The following is a 20,516-nucleotide window of genomic DNA, read 5'->3' on the forward strand; positions in this document are numbered from 1 at the left end:
TTTAAGTAAATTAACAAAAAAAGCCAGTATAGTTATAAAATTTTTATTAAAAACTAGCTATTTAGAAAATGTTATAACAATTAATTCTAGTGGTACATTTTTCAATGAAATCGGTCAACCCATAAGGGAGCAAGACCACTTTAAAGGTAGCAATGAGCAGCTGATATCTCTCAACCCTGACATGGTTGTTGCAAATTATTTGCTATTAACTTAAGTGTAAAGTTTAGTATCTGTAGCTATACTAGTTATATAGATTTTTTTAAATAAAAAAATACAAAATAACAGTTAGTGCTAAACAATACATTTCTCACCTACAGTATGTAATAGAACATTTCTTGTTTGGAATCATGAATACTATCAGCCATAGAACATTGTGACACTAATTTGTAAACATTCTGTATAGGGCCTATATCGATTTGTATTTGGTTTTATAAATTGCATGGTTTGGTAATAATTTAACTAAGGTCACAGTTATTAATTCCCATTATAAAATATGACATAACATAACCATGAACATAATATAAAATCACATTAATAAGGATGTTAGTGATGAGTTTTATAAGCCTTCACAACAGTGCAACTAAAAGTTGTCTAAATGGGAAAACCTATCTTACCACTTTATCTCACAATAAATGGTCTCAATCAATGTTTGCTTCAGAAGCAAAAGAGACAAAACACACAAACAAACAGGGTTTACAATAATTCTATTTCGCCAATTATTGTACAGATAAGTAGTTGTAGTAAAGGAGAAATGGAATTATGGAACTTTGGTATAATATTCAATATTGGCAAGAACTAGACATGTTTCATCATCCAGCATTGTTAGTGAAATAAAATCAAAAGTCTTTACGAAAAAATCTTATCAGCGATTCTTATCAATGTCTCGAGCTTGAACCTCTGCCGAGTTTTGTGGTTAGTCACCGCATGATTATTTTCCCCTCCTCCCCCTTTCACAATCACGATTACAATTACGAGCACGTACTACTTCTCAGGTAATAGCTCTCCCCCCTACTTTACCCCCTCCACTCACGTCTGAACTGAAGCGCTGTAGTGAATCGATACGCTAGCAACTGTCCAGTCACTACCGCATAACCTACTTTCTTCTTCCGTTCTCCAGGAGCGGCATTTCTCTGCCGCAGAGGAGTCGGACAAGTTTTGAATTATCCAAGGTTAGTACCAATAGAATATGTAAATTGAAATTTATGAACTCGGCAATTCATAATTCTACAGGTCTGTGTTGCTTATAATAATCTTATGTTTATAATTAATTAAAAACGCCTGTACTGTTCTAAATATTATAATTTTCTCTTACAATTACCAACTTGCAAGTATGTATATAAATAATGTTTAGGAAAAATATTTAACTATTTCATAATTATGCAAAACTTGTAAAGGTGATTTTTTATAATTGGGGAAAGACGTTTTGTTATTACTGTAAAGTCATGGGTGAAATAACTGATGGATGGATGGTAAATTACGAAAATGATGGATAGCGTATGTGATCTTGTAAATATTTAGGTTGACATATAGAATAATATTAATTAAAAGGCCAATTGTGATAAGATACATAGTTTTTCTTGGTATCAAACCACATAGGTTTTGAACTGACTGTACTAATTATAATTAATGTAATTGGCGTTGATGAGTATCAGCTCGATGCAGGCTATGTGTACTTCTCCAGGGACGACAAGTGAATGTAGAAATACAAAAGTCGCATTGTGATTTAATCTTATCACGTCATATGATATTCTAAATATCTGACTGGCTTCCTTGTAGTTGGGAGTGATTGCAGTACTGTATTGTGACATTAATGTTGTACATCATATCAAATTATAATAACTTTGAGGAATCTGTTTATATAAACTATAATAAGTATGGATAATTATTATTCTCATAATTTTGGTTTATTATGTCTTCTGTAAGATGTCCTTGGATGGCAGTTTTGAATCCAACGTATTTTGCTAGTGCTAATAATTAAGCTGATCTTCTTAGTTTCATTGGTGTTCAAGTGCTCTAATGTTGGATTTATCTCTTCATTTTAATCGAGTGAGTGCAACAATATTATAATCTTTAAATATGCTTTGCTAAATATTTCACTATTGATTAAATTAAAACAACCTATCTCACTAACATTGAATGTGCAGGATAGCAGACGATTACAAATTGTTGCTTAAATTGTCTTCTTCTTTTATAGTCATAGACTGTGAAATATAGAGTGTATATTAGCCCAGCACGTCTTTTATGCATGATGCCTACAGTTTGCAATTCGTATGAACTGTGCATGTAAGCTACTTTATCACCGTGTTGCCTGCATGTTGTCTTACATATTTTCTAGATTCAATTTTCTAGGTGTTCAATTCTGAGGTGGACTGAGTAGCTTCAAATTGAACGTCAACTCATTATAAACTGTAGAATAATATTGACACGTATAAATATCCTCAAATAATAAGGTGGGATATATTGGTCTATACAAGATGTCCTTTATTCCGAATAAGCAAACTTGCACTGTTTGCATGAAAACAGTCCTTGATACTGAGAAAGGTTTACAGTGCGATCATAAATGTGATCGATGGTTTCATGCCATGTGCACTGATGTCACGGAGTCCGAATATAATAAATTAGCTAACGACAGCCGTCGAAAATGGAACTGTGGTCGTGCGGATTGCATTGTTGCTGACCAACACCCCACTTCCCTGCTTATCTCTCAGATGGGTGAGATCTTGAAAAGATTGGATAATCTTTCTGGTGTTCCTGCGGATATCACATCCATAAAGAGTGATATCTCTGCAATTAATGCTACCATTTCTTCACTTGAACCACGTATCTCTGATGTGGAGAAACGGGTGGAATCTATGGAAAAGGAGGTAAATTCCTTGCGTTCCATCAAGTCGCAATCTGTGACTGTTGAAGCTATCTTGGAGGAAACAGCTGATCGTACCCGTCGGGCTCACAATGTGCTTGTGTACGGGGCTTCGGAAAGCGATAGTAAGAAATCTGACTTGAGAATCAAATATGACAATGATTTGGCCACTATTCTGATTAAGAAGTTTTGCCATTCGAATGGCCCTCATCATTTCAGAACTACTCGCCTGGGAGGTGCATCTTCTAAGAAACCTAGACCACTCAAAATAATTTTCGAGAATGTTGGCAATGTCACGGAACTTATGAAGAATTTCAACAAGGATGATCTAGACCAGATGTTGTCCGATATCAGCATTTCCCGTGACAGAACTCTTGCCGAAAGGCAGTTCCTGAATAATCTACGAGAGGAGCTCAAAAGCAGAGTGGATGCTGGTGAACCCAACCTCACAATAAAGTACCGCAATGGTGTACCCAAAATTGTTAATGAGGCTCCAAAAAACTAAATTACACTAAGCGCAATGACCTCTCTATCTATTACCAAAATGTAAATGGATTGCGCTCTAAATTACATGTCCTACGGGAAGCGATTGCAACTTGTGTATATGATGTATTAGTACTGACTGAGACCAACCTTCATGAAGATATTGGAAATGAGGAATTGGGTCTGTCAAACTATTCTATCTTCCGTAAGGATCGTTCGGCCAACACCAGTGACAAGTCGTCAGGAGGGGGTGTCCTTGTTGCAGTCGAGTCCTCTATCAGAGCTACCGAAATACACCCTTCAGCTCAGGGTATTGAAACTTTGTTTATTTCCATCAAATCGTCTCTCTCTTCTCGATTGCTAATCAGCGGTGTATATATACCTCCGCAACAGCCTGCCAATTCCTATGCTCAGTATGCCGACATGGTAGATGAGGTGATTGCTTCCGAGCTTGACCATGAGGACATTGTTCTGGTGGGAGATTTCAATTCCCCTGAAACTAACTGGCTGGATCCTAAGCTTGTGGGGGCTACTAGGGCTTCACAATTTATTATCGATATTGCTTCTACTCACCACTTGGCTCAGGTCAACAGAATCTCTAATGCCCGAGGAGTACTTCTTGATCTTGTTTTTAGTTCTCGTTTCCTCCATATGGTGCCAGCTCCTGATCCCCTTTTACCAGTTGAGAATGCCCACCCGGCACTTAGTACTACTATCAATTTTAGAGCTGATTGTAATCATGCCGGTGAGATAACCATCCCTGATTTCCGTAGATGCAACTTGACTGATATCTTCAGGAGGCTTAGCATAAGTATTGGAACCACCTATTTTGATATTGACAATCCTAATGAGTACTTTGACCAATATGTTGATGGCATACACAGGGTCGTACTTGAATCCACCCCATTAAAGACTATTGGTAGACGGAGGTTTCCTTGTTGGTTTTCAGCTGACCTGAGACATCTTGTGGTTAAAAAGAAGATACTTCATAAGATCTATAAAAGTAGCCTTGGACTCAATGATTATAATGAATTTTGCAAGGTTAGAAATCAATGCAAAGCCCTCAGTAGAAAGTGTTATTCTGACTATATAGGCCACATCAATTCTGCAATTCCCACCAACGTTAAGTCTTTCTGGGCTTTTGTGAATAACATGAAGACAAATATTCAGAGTGTAGATGAATATTTTTACGAAGGCAGAAAAGAATCTTCTCCTAAATCAGTATGCAATCTGTTTGCTGCCTTTTTTTCTTCTGTCTTTTCTTCCTCTGATTTGCCACCTTCGCCATTAAACATTGAGTCACCTTTTCATATTTCTACCTGTGTTCTCAGACAAGAAGATGTGAACGCCAAGCTAGCGTCTCTTGATCCTTACAAAGGACCTGGACCTGATGAAATTCCATCTAGTGTTCTAAGATATTGTCATGATTTGCTTGCTCCTCAGCTGACAGTCTTGTTCAACCGTTTGCTTGAACTGGGAATATTCCCGGAGAGGTTGAAATCTAGCTTCATTGTCCCTATCCACAAGTCCTCTGATCTTAAAAACATAAGCAATTACCGTCCTATTGCAATCCAATCAGCTATTGGGAAGGTATTCGAAAGCTTAGTGTTGGACCAGTTGTCTTTTACATTCAAGAGTATAATTTCGAAGGAGCAACATGGCTTTTTGCCTGGAAGGTCCACTTCAACTAACCTTATTCTATACGAAGATTACATCATCTCAGCATTTAGTGACGGACTACAGGTTGACAGTGCATACATTGATTTTGCTAAAGCCTTTGATAGTGTCAACCATGATCACTTGATTTATAAACTCAGAACCTATGGCATAGATGGCTCCTTGTTGAAATGGTTTAACTCCTACCTTATTAACAGGAAACTTGTGGTTAAGTTTGCGGGTGCATTATCTGAACCCTTTCTGGCCAAATCAGGTGTACCCCAGGGATCCCATCTCGGACCCTTTATGTTTAACATCTTTATTAACGACATTGTTAGTGCAATTGGTCTTAAGTGTTTATTATTTGCTGATGACATCAAGGTTTTCTCTGCAATTACGGGTCCAAATGACTGTCAACAACTTCAGGATGGTCTCGACAGGATTGAAAAGTGGTGCTCCCTGAATTGCATGAGGTTGAATGTAAGCAAGTGTGCAGTTGTTACATTTCATCGTTCAGCTGACCCTGTTATGATCGAGTATAAGCTGTGTGGTACTGTGTTACCAAGAAAAACTCAGGTAAAGGACCTTGGTGTAATTTTCTCGGCTGATTTACGGCCGGACAAACACATTGACCATATTTGCAACAGAGCCTCTAGAACACTAGGCTTCATAATCCGCACTTCTAGAAATGGCCTTAGCACCAGAGCCTTGATGTCCTTGTACACTGCACTTATCCGCTCCATCCTGGAATATTGCTGTGTTGTTTGGGCCCCTTATCAAGTTGATGATACAGATCGATTAGAGAAGATCCAGAGACGCTTTTTGCGGATAATAGGAGTTAGGCTGGGCTATGATTATATGGCAGCACCTGTTGACACAATAGCGGAGTCTCTTGGGCTGTTGTCCCTTTCTGTGCGAAGACAACTTGCTGATGCTGTCTTCCTGCGTAAACTTCTCACCGGGCAGGTTGACTGTGATGATCTTCTTTCAAGGATTAGTTTCCGCATCCCTGGATCAACCAGATCTCGAGACTTGTTTTTTCGTCACCAGTACTCCACATCCTACGCCTACCATAGTTGTCTGCCTAGACTCCAAAGAAGAGGAAATGCACTGTCTTCGGGGCTGGGATATGATTTCTTCTTTGATTCTGAATCAGCATTAAGAAGACTTTTTAAGTTATAAACTACTTACTAATATTTATTCTTACTTGTTATTGTGTACCAATTAGTCTTGATCATATGTTTACCATATCATGCACTTATTAACATTATTTATTGCGTCCAGTTCACATCTAAGTTTGTGATTTGTAGATTAATTGGTCATTGTTGTTGCTTATATAGTTATTATTAAATATTGTCATATGTTATGTTATTGTTTAAATTATTTATATTGTTGTTAACTTATTTATTTTTATCACTGTTAAATTTATCACACACATCAAATTATTGAATTTTTATCTATTTATTATTGTTAAAATATCATTATTATTGTTATTATTATTATTATTGTTATTGTTATTGTTTCTAACTTATTTATTTATACATTGTTAAATTTGATGCTTTTTTCTGTTAGTGTAACAACATAAGTAAATTGGTTGAGCAGTGTATATGGTGAGAAGTGATAGGTGGCGCCTTTATAGGGTCACAAAATTAAGTGAAATTGTTTGGTCCTGTGTGGAACTTCTTTACTAATTGGATTAGTTCGGAGCAGAATAAAGTGCTTGGTGGCGCCTTTAAAGTTCCACATACAGAAATTCAAATGTGGGAAAGTTCTCCTAAAACTGATCGTAATTTATGTCCAATTGTTAGTTGCTTTTTGTTACTATTTAATTTACTCGTTATTGTTATGGATTTTAGTCGTTTTTGATATTCTTATCAATGTATCTGTCACTTATTTAGACTATCTTGGTAAATTCTCATTGATATAATATAATTAATAAGTAGTAGTCAAGTATTCTTGAGTCTATAATTTGTTATTGAATGGAAATGGTGTAACCGTTGATACAATAAATAAAAATAAATAAAAAAAGACATCCTTAGGAGTGTTCCATGACAATATCTTGTGGTCATATGGACAAACATAAATATTGAATAAATCTTACGAACCTCAACTGTTTTGAAGTTGTAGTACAATATCTCTATATGAATAACAATTCAGCATTTTCTTATTTAAATGAAACAACTTATTTTGTCATTAAATAATTAATTAGTAACGTAAGGAACAATGCGACATTGGTTTGAATACAACTATTAAGGACTAGCCGTAACGTATTTAAAACAACTTCAATACATTATATTATTGTGGTTTGAGGCTAAAATGGTGTTCCAGGAAATCTGGCAGAAAGACAAAAGTAATAAGATTTTTTAGGAGATTGCTAATTTTCTTATGACAGTTTAAAAATCTGACCCACGTTTGAAAAAAACATGTCAAACAATCCAAAAGATATGAAAGAAAGGGATTGTTGCGGTAATTATTATAAAATGGAATGCAAATACAAATTTGCAATAACATTTCAGTTGGTCAGGTCCATAGATAGAAGAGGTGAAATGTTAGGATAACTAGGAACTACAATAAATAAATTACACACAAACACACAGACAAATTTAAATTTATACTGTAATGTTGTCATGTAATTTTAAATATCACTAGCATTGGTCAAAATGATGTTAAATGTACTTTGTTTTGGGGAATAAAAATTATATGAACTTTAATTACATATAGTAGTTTATATATAAACAATATAATTATGGTTTCAATGTTATCTTTTCCAATGCATGTATGCTAATTAACCCACAACTGTGGTCCTGCAGTAGGTATATTATAAATAGTTGCAGAATGAAAACTGTTTAAAAATAATGTTTTAATGCCAATTAATAAACCCTAAAAACTTTTAAATTAATAATAATCAGGTAACATTCATTGCTGTGAAATATTAGAATCCATAATGAATCGATTCCATGAGTACAATATTGAAACTTTTAAGCACTTGTAGCTCTATTAAATAGAGTATATAAAAGTTCAAGAAAACAATATTTTAGTTTTAAAGGTAGCTAAATCAACATTTGTTGAGAAGAATGCATATACCTTTTTTAACATTATAACTCAGGCTTCTGAAAAATTTTACTATCATCATACACATACAGTATCATACTATACCGTACATGTTGTACATATATATGATGTAATATGTTACTCTATGCTACTGTTATTTATGTTTTTCTTGTCAAAGTTAATTGAGAACTTCCGAAATGGTGGTTAATGTTTGTAGAGAATTAATACTCTTTTCATTTTAAATAATTAAATTTGGTTTAAAGTTACATATTTATGGTTTTCTTTTGTAATCTTATAGTGCATTTCGTTGTAATGGATTAGAAAACCTAATCTATTGAAATACTTCCTATTCCTACGATAATAGTTAGCAACTAAGTAGTAAATGAGAAAGTATGTTACCTTTTACGGTATGTTTTATCTGTCTGTGACAGTGGCGTATATAGAAAATAATTTGAATGGGGGCTGACCCACTGTGTTGCTTAGGAGGTATAAAATACCCTAATAAATAGATGCTCGGGAATTTTCTCCCAGAACATTGTTGAGCTTTAAGAACTCATAAATTTGTTATAGCTTAAAACAAACTACTGGGTGCAATTTTTATGTTCTTCTTTCAAAATTTTGGGGAGGGGGGCTAGAGCCCCCTTATAGACCAGGGCTGTACTCAGACAGGTTTAAATTTTACCAGGAATAGTGTTGTCGGACGAAGTAGCTCAATCTAATCACTGTAACACTAACATATGCTAAATTTGTAATACTGTTCATTACAATTTCGAAGAAACTGTGATAATAACTTTTAAAATAATAATCTTACTTTTGATTTAACAATATCAGTCGTGTTTATTTATAAAAAAAGTAAAAAAGTAAAGATGTCTTACTTTACCAGGCGATGTCTTATTTATATTGTGCATTCAAGTGGTAAGTCAATAATAGTTACTGCAATCAAATAACAAACAAATACTTCAACATTTTTGTCTGGTTTGACACAATGAAACATAACTGGAATGTCGATACAAAAGACAAATTATCTTTAACTGAGAATAAAAATCAAATTAAAAGCAAGTCTTTTAAAGATTTTTCTCACAGTTATTAATATCTAAAATTAATTTAAATAGGACAACTAACTGACTACATATTAATCATTTTAAGAGTTCAAAAAATTAATTTAAAGCAATGGTTAAATTAGTTTAATTAATAATATTTTTTCTGTGCTCATTTTTAGCAACATATATTGAATCTTAATATAATTAACAAAATAATAAGATGTTGTCAATGGAACAACGGGAGGGGGGAATGAAGCTGTGTGACGGGGGCGTGGAGGCAGGACATGATAGGGCCTGCCAAAACATTGTACAGCCCTGTATGGTCTGTGATAACATATCAGGAATGTATATAAAACCCAGTCACTTGTGCAGTTCTATTGTATAGATCAGAGTGTATTTTATAATTTGCAATACTCTGTTGTTTTATATTTAATATTAATTGAATACTTAAATGTAGTTTTCGTACTCTGTGATTTCTGTCAAAACTTTCATTATCACAAATATATTTCTTGAAGTAAATGTGACAAAACATTCAAAATCTAGTTACACTTGCTAACAGATTTTGAAAGTTGTTCTGAATAAACAAACCTTTTTTTAAATACAGCGGAACCTCATATATTGAACCTCAATATAGTGAATTCTTTGATAAATCAAACTCTTGTCATTTCCCTTGAATGTGCAATTTATTTCAATGATAATGTTTAATGTGAATAACCTAAAAATATTGAATTTTTGCCCTTAATTTTGACTACTGTTAACATCTATGTATCGATGTTTCAGCTGATCAGCTCAACAAACCGAAGTACCGTATTTTTCATGTCGAGACTTGAAACCCTCTACACTGATATTCCTTTGTTTTCTGTTGTTGCCAGTGATGAATCACCACTCCAATATCAATTTCATTTGGAAGTTACCATGATTCAGCAAATTTAAATTTATGTACAATACTTGTTATAATTTCTTATTACACATTTCCCATTGTGTACTTCAAATTGAAGTCTGCCAGATTAACCTTGATATAATGAATAACAAAACAAAATTTGTAAACCTGTATATATCAAAGTCTGCTCCAAACAGCCTTTATGTATCAAAACTCATTATAACAAAACACTCGATATATCAAATTTAGTATTTTCCCTTGAGGTTCAATACATCAAGGTTCCATTGTAGTTATAAATGTGTTTATAAAACTATCTTGTAAACAGAATCTGTTTAAATAGTTTTTTATTACCTATACTATTTTTTATATTTTCAACACGTACAAAAAATTAAAAAGACTTATGACATTACATAAGAAAGAAGGGAGTAGTGTGAATCCAGTCAAGTACTTTAATTTCAGTGAATTTAGTTCGTAGACAAAGACTTTTCTTGAGAAACACAAAAAATGGGGAGCATTATATAAACAGCCATGTATTTTAGGGGCTGCACACAAAGTGTTAAATATTCCTCTACTTTACTAAGTTTTCAGGTTTTACACGATGTGAGTGAAACATGCATTAAGAAATAAGTAAATAAACTTGAAAAAGAAGTTAATAAAGGATAAGATAATAAATGAAAAATTGATAACAAGAATCACAGCTACACTCTAGATAAGCATAATATTGTTTAAACATTCATATCATTTTGTCACTATCTTTTAAAACAGTAGTAGCTTTTCTGTTAGAACACGGTACTGAATATTGTCTAAATAATATGTCGATGCAATATGCCAATGCTATTTTAAAGCAACTTTGTTCAACTTAATATAAATTTTTTATCATGCTAAAAAGTTTTGTATACATATATAACATGTTATGGCATTTCAGATGAACAACCTGGCCAGACAGGTGTTCCATGTCGGAGTGGCAGCGTACTACATGGTTGTCACCCACTGGATGAAGGAAAACATGCTCAAACACACTAAAGAAGATGATATCCATGATCCTGTTGTAAAAACAATGAAACGGTTCTCACTGCGATATCTCACCAACTGGACATTTGTGAGTAAATTATCTCAGTGGCCTAAGCAGAGTAACTAAGGGAGAGATGAGGGGGATAAATACCCCCCCCAAGCCCTAAAGATGTTAAATCTATACATATAACAGCAATCCAACTTTTTTGAAATAAATCACTTAAATTTTTAACTTTGAATTAGGCATACCTGATTTATTTAATTTTAAATATATTCCATACCCCTCAGCATGGTCTATTCTTTCAAGATTCAAGAAGCGAAAAGATTTTACCCCGATTAGTTTTTTATTTGAGATGTATAGTAGCTGAGATTTGTATTCTAATGTTTCAGACGTTACAAACAACGTATTTCTATATTGCTCTTGGAGGAGAAATTCTGGCTCTGTTTAAAGGAAGAGAAAAGATCAAGGAGAGAATAAACCAATTCAAGAATTACTTCTTCACTGTCCTTGTGGCCCCAATGGCCTTGGTAAGGTTGTTTCACGTCTCATTACTTTTATAACATGTTAATGATTAGACATATTATTCAAGGCAAAAAGCATAAGGTGAATACTATTTTAAACCGTCAAAAGGGTAGTGATTATTTTGTGGAACTTTGAAGTGTTTATCAGTTCAATCACAAAATTAAAATTTAACCTATGTCTTTCACAGTCTGTTACTAAACAAGGATTATACTGTTAGTAAACAAAGATCATATCTCACTCAGATAATTTCTACTTTTCCACGTACCAAAACCACCAGTGAATAATTTAGTAACATTTATTAGCAAATTCCATTTAAGACTATTAGCCAATATTAGCTAATATGCAACCATTACTGGGCATAATGCTAATACTGAAGATCAAACTATAATTAAAAACCTATTTCAAAGTTACATCTCAGGTAAGAAAATACTATTAGTGTAGAATTATTATATTTGGATATCAGTTATTACAAATGTTATTCTGATTTACATCAGCATGTATCCTTCAAATAGAACTATTCCCCATTAGCAAGTGACCAAGTATCAATTCATTAATGATAACAAGTAGACCAGAGATAGTAACAAACTAGTTTCGTTCAAGGTCATCTAGTAGATAGAGGCTAGGAATACATGGTGACCTTCTTTACATTAACAACAAAATTATTAACAAAAATCTACCTTTTGCGGCAATTTGCAATGAGAATGTGTACAAAACATATTAAAAATTGGTATAGGACTACTATATGACTATACCTAGTTAAGGAATTGCAAGGAAAATCAATCTAGAAGAAACCAAACTTTAAAATCCTGACAATAGAATTAAATTTACTACTGGCGATTTATATTACATATTTTGGTTCGATTTGATTCGAAGAACAAATTCACATTTATTACCAGAGAGTTTGTATAAGAACGCTGTATAGTTTGTATTGAAACACGAAAATCTTAATTTTATTTCAAGAATAATACATTTTTTATTCACAAATAGATTATTGTTTACACGCATGTTTAAGAATTAAAAGTAAAAACTACAGAAAGCATAAAATATAATACCTGTAATGTCAGCATTTGACATTATTTCACTATTTTAAATACAAGGGTCGTCCACAAAGTAACCTCCGTTTTTAAATTAATAGTAAACCAGTTGAGATACAAAAAGTTTATTATATAAATGTTAAAACTACAGCTTTTCTCTACTTTTTTACATATTCACCATACAAATTCGAGCACTTATCATATCTTTCAACAGTTTTTGAAATTCCATCTTTAAAAAAATCTGCCGCCTGAGAACGTAGCCAACCTGTCACAGCGTTTTGAAGCTCTTCATCACTCGCAAACCTCTGAGATGCAAGCACCGCTTCATGTACGGGAAAAGATGGAAATCACTGGGAGCCAAGTCCGGGCTGTAGGGGGGGGGGGGTGGTCAAAAACGTCCCATTTGAACTTTTCCAAAAGTTCTGTTGTTCTTTGAGCTGTATGAGGACGGGCGTTGTCATGGACAAACACAACACCAGATGTCAGAAGACCACGACGCTTGTTTTGAATCGCTCGTCGTAGCCGTTTTTAAGGTTTCACAGTAAGCTGCAGCTGTAATGGTCGTACCACGCTCCATAAATTCAACGAGCAAGATGCCCTTAGCACCAATGCCCTTTCACCAAGTCATCACTGACGAGAGATGGCCTACCACTCTGGTCTTCATCGTGAACGTTCGTTCTTCCATTTTTTAAAAACGAACCCATTGACGACTACACCTTCGCTCATAATGTTTGGGTCATACACCTCACTCAATTCACGATGAATTTCAGCTGCTGTGTAACTTTTCAACCACAGAAATCTTATTACACCACGAACTTCACATTTGGCGGGATTTTCTATCACGGCGCTCATGTTTTTACGTCGTAACAAAAGAACGCACGATCGCACGATGCTCTCCCTTCAACAGCTAGAAGCGTACTGAACTGCTGCACACGCAGATGTGTGAATGGCGGCGCTACCCCCACTACTTATCGCGCCACGCCCAAACGGCGGTTACTTTACGGACGACCCTCGTACAACATTAAGTGTCTTCTCTCGAGTACATGAACATTTTATAACTGAATAAAGTGTATAACTTAGTAATAAGTTAATACAAACTCAAATCATCATTAAATGTCAACTTGTTTACTTAAGAAGTTAGATATGTATGAAATGAAAAAAAAAATTATTTTTAGGTGGTCTCAATAGTCTTCTGGAGTGTGTGGTTTGTGGACAGAGAACTGATATTCCCAATAGTTATGGACAAATTCCTTCCACCATGGATAAACCATTCTCTGCACACAACTACGTCTGTGATAGTGCTTCTAGAAATGTATATGTGTTTCCACAAGTATCCTGCGTTCAAGCCCGCTTTATTGGGAATAACCTTATATCTGCTGCTGTATTCATTTTGGTAAGTAATGGAGCTCAACTTCAATTCCATGTTTGACTGATATTTTATTGGTCAAATAGCAATTCTCATCTACCAAAAATATTATGCTCAACAAACTATACTCTGTTCAAATTTGCATTAGACTACATATTTATCTGTCATTGTCTCACCTAGTGAGCAGAACAGAAAGTTATTGGGTTTGCTGATAAACTGTTTGTCAATTTATGACTACGAAGCCTAGTATTTTCCAGCTCTCCAGTTCCTGATTTCATAAATCCTATCGGTTGTATTACAGTGATGGAGGGATTGGGAATCATTACATAAAATTGAGCTGCAATGCAGGGAAACATCATATTCAGGGGAAGGAACATGGGGTTTGAGCTTTCCAACCATTTATGAATAATTAAATCCTCAGACAGGGGTATAATTCTACTTATAAATTTAAATTAAATATGATTGTACATTTCATGAATTATCAGGTTTCAAAGCTGAAATAAAAACCACATAAGTTATTGATTTAAGAATGATTATCAATTGCATTGATTACACTTCCACCCAACCATATGACCAAATAATGTCCATAATGACCATATGTCAATTCAGACATTGAGAAAATTGGTAAATTTGTTTGAAAAGATCGGCATTTAAATACCAGAGCTTTGTCTGAGTTAAAAGGAATTGACAAGGAAAGTGTTAGGCAGATTCTTCATAAAAGTTTCAAGACGAACAAAGTGTGTTCAAAAATTGTTCCAAAGTGTCTCACACATGAAATTAAGGAATGCAGAAGAATGATTTGTTCTGCCATCCTAGAAAACATAGAAAATTATCCTACCTTCTTAGGAAACGTTATTACTTATGAATCATGTGTTTTTTACTTATAATCCCAAAATGAAACATGAATTGATGAGTTGTAAATCCCCTGGTTCTCCATGGCAAAAAAATCAGGAATGACAAAATCAAAGGCAATGATAATTTTTTTATATGAAAGGAATTGTACATATCAATTGGGTACCAGAGGGGCAAACAGTGAATCAGCATTGCTGAATTACCGCCCTGATTACCCTATGATTATTCTACTGTGACACACAGTAGAAAATGGATCCTCATGGATCCTTCACCAGGATCCATGAGGATCCCCCCCTTCCCTCCCGCTCATAATACTTGGTTAGTCAAAATGTGATTGCAAAACTTGGCCCCTTGTGATTATTTTTTATTCTCCATAGTCAAATCAGCTTTGAAAGGAATGAGATTTGAGACTGTTGAAGTAGTAAAAGAAAATGTGACAGAAATCATGAACAGCATTATGTTACAATAAATGATCTGCAGCATTGCGCATAGTGGAATATTTGCATGGAGCAGTGGAAAGACCAATAAGGGGCGAACACTGAAGGGGATAATATCTAATTGTAAATATCATCTTTTTACAGCCTTAGTTTGCGTTTTTTTTAGCAGCACTTCTAATTAAGATATTTTGAGAGACTGCTGCTGATAATTCATGTAAGATTAGGAAACTAAATATATTTATTAGTTCATATTATATATTACAACCATTCAATTATTATGTAGAGACATATTAGTTCACTTTATATATCACAACCTATTATATAGAGACATAGCTTATATGCCTTTTTAAAAGTAGATGTTGAGGATATATGATAGTAGAAGAAGTTATTTCTATAGTACAGTTTCTAGGTAATCATTTTACCCATTCTTTAAAGTTTTGGTTAAAAATTGTTTAAATCCTGTATATTTAATAACTATGTTGTAATATAAAAAAAGATGAGGTCACACTCTATCTACTCATTGTAGTCAGTTATAATTTGTAGTGACTTTTTTTGAGTGAAGTATAATTTGTACTATTGATTAACACAATGAAGCAGGGAGAAATGTAAATAAGTTTTAGTGGCAAATTATGTTTTACATATTGGTGCACATCTTTAGACATCGTAGAATAGATGTAGTTGTGAATTATTTGTAATATGTAAGGACTTTATTTTTTTAGAGCAAATTCAGTATGTTTATATCTGTTTTGATTGCACACAGGGATTCAAAGTTATTAAACCATATTGACTAAACTTAGTAGGTTTCTGGCTATTTTCAGATCATCAAATAATGAAATAATTAAACTATGGTTTGTTTCAGTTTACTGGGAACTTACTATCAGAGTGGTATCTGGTTGTATCCAATATTCAAAATGCTGAATTGGACACTGAGAGTAGTAATCTGCCTAGCCACTTACATTTTAGCCGTGGCGCTGTATGGGGCAGGCTACTTCTTGAACAAAGTGCTTTGGGGTAAGCGAGTGGTTTACTCAATACTTCTGTAACTGTAGCATAATCAGAGGAACTGTTTATTAATAGCAATAGTTATCCCACAAGGTATCAAAGTTCACTTTTCCATATAAACTTCAATATTTTGTTTATCTTTTAAATTCATTAATTTATTTATGGCTATACATCTCTTGTTACTGGATTCATACATGTGAATTAGTTAATATTTGACTTTCACTAACTCATTTTTCTGGGAGCTTTCTTATATCCTTCTCGTAAGTTTCCAATATAATTAAAAATAATATATATTATAAATTCTGTGGATTGTGCTCAGTGTATTTTTTGTAGGTAATACCAAAATCACGATGGTGGTTTTACAATTCACTAATTTAAGTTTATAACAATTCTCCAAGTTTATATCAACATAATTCCAGCTCAAATAAAAAAATATAAAATTTAACCTAGAAAGTTTTTAACAACCCTGTGTATGAAGTTACGAATTAAAATATTTTCTTTATTTGTTTAATACACTTGTTTAATGGAGAATTTGGAATTTTTGACTTATAAATCAGTTTTTTTAGTGTAATTTTTATTAAATGAGAGACTTTTCCTTATTTTACCATACTTTGCATCTACCAAATTGATTATTAGAAATAAAATATTATACGGTTAATTCTTTGCTCATATGGTTATTTTAATTATAATGGTATTTTAATACAGTGGAACTTAAATAATGCAAGCTTCCTCAAGGAATCTGTAAAACATTCTAATGATGCACAAATGTTGGTCATACAAAACATCTTAAAAGATTCAGAATAGAATAGACATAGTACATTTCTAATAACAAAAACATTAACATTAGAATCATCACTCTATTAATATACTGTAATAAAATATGTAAATTCTTATGCAATAAAAAAAAGTATTTCCTAAGTCACATGCTTTCACTTTTACAGATCCATCATGATCATGATGGCTAAACATATACAGTGGGGGGTTGGGGTATGTTAAAGTGGCAGGGAGGTGGGACACTGACAGTTAGAGCTGTTACGCAAAGTACAAAGATATTTAGTTCACTCACATTGCTGAATTTGTGGAAACCAAACAGACACAATTATTATTAGCATGACAGGGATGCATGGTGCTTTTATGTAATGGCTTGTGCAGCTGTGCATACAACTGTAGTTCGTTAACTACAGTATCATTGCAATGTTGTCTTGTTTACTTTTTATACATTCTAGCACAGAAATATCAAATAAATAAAAATTAAAATTAAAATTTATAAGTAAATAAATTTGTATTTATTTTTAAAATATGTTTTTATATGACATGAAAACTTCTAATTATTCAAGACAAAATTTGAATTATTCACCCCAATTCAACATTACACATAGTACAAAATGTCAAGGAACTGGAGGAAGGGTTTGATCTACAACAGTTTTTTGTACTAAAAAATGTAATTTATGTTCTACTGTATACTAATACATATTACCACAATTCTTTACAAAAAACTTTTTATAAATGAACTAAACTTACTATATTTCTTCTTTGATTAGCTTTTCTTGTAGCATTTCTTACTTTTAATCACACCTACTAGCAATTATTCTGATAGTAATTTTGTTGTGTCTTATATTGAATTAATTTAATTCCTTATTTATTTTTAATGATTTGTGACAAGTAAGTATATGTGGTATTTTCATAATTTTTCAACAGTGTTTAACTTTTAGAATTGTTAAGTGGTCATTTAATTTAGGCTCATCTCATTAGTTTTGTTTATTATGCTCTATTTATTAGTTTTGGTTCATTATTATGTGCAAGTATTGCTTATTCTATTCGATGGCATTACAATATGAATTACAAATTATGTATTGCAATAGAGAATTCTAATGCCACCTATACAAACCTATACAATTCTGATAAACAAATTTGGGGAGACATTTATCATTTGTATCAAAGATTTCAACCAAACTGGAGGATAAAAGATGATGAGGAAAATAGTAATGGATTGGAATTAGTGTAAAATAAAAATTGATACCAGAATCACAATTTAACAATTAAAATTTAACATTGCATTTAATGTAGCATACATATTTTTTATAAAGCTAACTCATAAAAGTTTTAAATATTAATTTTAAATTTTGGGAGGATATTTATGAAACATTAATGTGTATGTACAGTACTGTGTAACTACCTAATATGTCATGAAAGAGTTAAATGAATTGTTTGAAGTTTTTGATAATTCATGTGCACAACTTCAGAAGGCTCTGATTTTAAAGATTAGACTTTTTATTTTACAAATCCATTTCGCTTGTTGAATACTCAAATTTAAAAATGGTTTTTGAGAGTTTTGTTATTGGAAAAATGTGAATGCTCTAGTTTCTAGTAACGTGTTTACAGAAGTATCAGTAATGACCAAATCACTTTAACTGAATGTTTAACCTAAAAGTTAATAGTTTAATTCTTAATTGTTTTAGATGAAAAACTGTTAGTGAAGAAAGCACCAAGGAAGAAGCACAAAAAGCACTGACATGACAGGATTTAGGGGCAATACAACTTAACAAATTAATGTCTGAAGTACAGCACAGAAGATGAGGAGAGCATCAGACTTCTTGCTCTTTTCTTGGGTCCATGTACTCTCCAGGTTCAAGAGGACATTCTGATTTTTGTTGGAACCCTCAGCATTCCATAGCATATCACCTTGCTCTCCTTGCTAAGATAGCCTTATAATAAATCAGCTTATTTCTTGTAAAATTAATTTAATAAATAATTATTATATTACGAAGCTGATATTTTAACAGATTTTACATTGAAATTCCATTTGATTTGTTACTACGAGATTATTGTACTTATGTGTTTAAAAATCTCATATTGTTAATATATACATAATTATTAACAGTACATTAAATTATTAAAATACAAGTTATTCCTCAAAATTAATTTTTAATTGCAGTTTTTTTAAATTAGTGAAATAAATTAATTTGTTATTCGAAAGGATTAAAATTTTAAATTATTAAGAAATTTTTAGCACTACTTACATAGTGTCTTTTAGAAATGGAAGATAATTAACTAACTCTATTCCAAATATTCAATAATTTTAAATGTTTAGTAATAATGTGCATGTTTCAAGCTAGACATTTAATAGTGCTGAAAACATTATTCCAAATACCTTTATGGATGAAGTATTTGTAGGCAAAATGTCAGAGTACAATGATAAATCCTAAATAAGTCACTCATGTGCCTTCAAAATTATTTATTTTAAATTACCTATGCAGCAGAAAATCTATTGAAATATTATTTATGAGAAAGGAAAACTGTGTAATATTGACATATCTGGAAAGTTAATAACACTGTTGTTTTTCATATAAATTTAGCAATATATGTAATATATTCATCTATTTGTTCTAATTTTTATTCCTTTTTTTATTTGTTGTCTTGGTTGGATTTTCAAAGTTTTATTCCAAAACAGATAGGTTAAACATTGTACTTAATTCATACTGTCCAAAAAATGAGTTTTGTGTTTCAAATAATTATTTAAAAAACTTTGATTTATTTACTTATTTTTTATTGTGATATATTTACTTGTACATTTACTATTCCACTGTTATTATTTTAAATATTTTTATGGCACTTGTGATTATTATTGTTCAATATATGATTATGTAATATGTAATTCAATAGTTATCATCTTAGCTTAAAGAGTTTGTCATTTATTTAAAAAATCCTGAAAATTCCAAAGTACAATATTTGTTCCATAATCCCTACATGATAGTAATTGTTGTTAGCTATGTGATACTTTTATAATGTACAAATAAAATACACTTGTTACTAAGTTTTTATTGTAATTATTACTTTCCAAACTAATTAAAAATCTAACATCAAAAAATTGTATGTTAGATTTTTATAAAAAAAAAACATTTATTAGTTATTACTTTCTTTTGTAAAAGTACCACTATACACTAGTAACACTGCTTTTAGTTACATTAGTTACAAAAAGAAGAAAACAAGAATTTTAGGATTACAAGCACAAATATTGAAGTACAAGAAAATTCCACTAATCTGCATCCTATAGTCGGTACGCTTGGTATCCGACATGCTTTTGGCAAATTCTAAATTTTCTTGAATAATGTAAAACAATCATGTAATATGCAACAATATATTTTCTGTTCATGTTGAACACAGTATTTAGGTGGGTTTGGAGAAGAGGCTAGGCATCACAGGTGATATCGATTAGACTCGAGTCATGTGACTGACTATGGCCGTATATTGTCAGCCTGTGTAACCAGTTGAACTCTCGTATTTTCGTATCAATTCAATTGAAGCTACACAGCACAGATTT

At 32.5% G+C, this 20,516-nt stretch overlaps 1 protein-coding gene across 1 annotated transcript; it reads left to right on the plus strand.

The window, feature by feature from the left end:
* Positions 1-1,019: 1,019 nt before the first annotated feature.
* LOC124371416 (androgen-dependent TFPI-regulating protein-like) lies at positions 1,020-19,262 on the plus strand. The gene is made up of 6 exons (XM_046829748.1): positions 1,020-1,169; positions 10,896-11,069; positions 11,372-11,509; positions 13,714-13,931; positions 16,053-16,204; positions 18,655-19,262. Exons 2-6 carry the CDS (start codon positions 10,896-10,898, stop codon positions 18,705-18,707), a joined length of 735 nt encoding a protein of 244 aa, XP_046685704.1. The 5' UTR covers positions 1,020-1,169; the 3' UTR covers positions 18,708-19,262.
* The last annotated feature ends 1,254 nt before the right edge of the window (positions 19,263-20,516 follow it).

The sequence above is a fragment of the Homalodisca vitripennis genome, unplaced genomic scaffold (genome assembly GCF_021130785.1).
Source record: "Homalodisca vitripennis isolate AUS2020 unplaced genomic scaffold, UT_GWSS_2.1 ScUCBcl_1389;HRSCAF=4946, whole genome shotgun sequence".
In the NCBI taxonomy this organism is placed as follows: Eukaryota; Metazoa; Arthropoda; class Insecta; order Hemiptera; family Cicadellidae; genus Homalodisca; species Homalodisca vitripennis.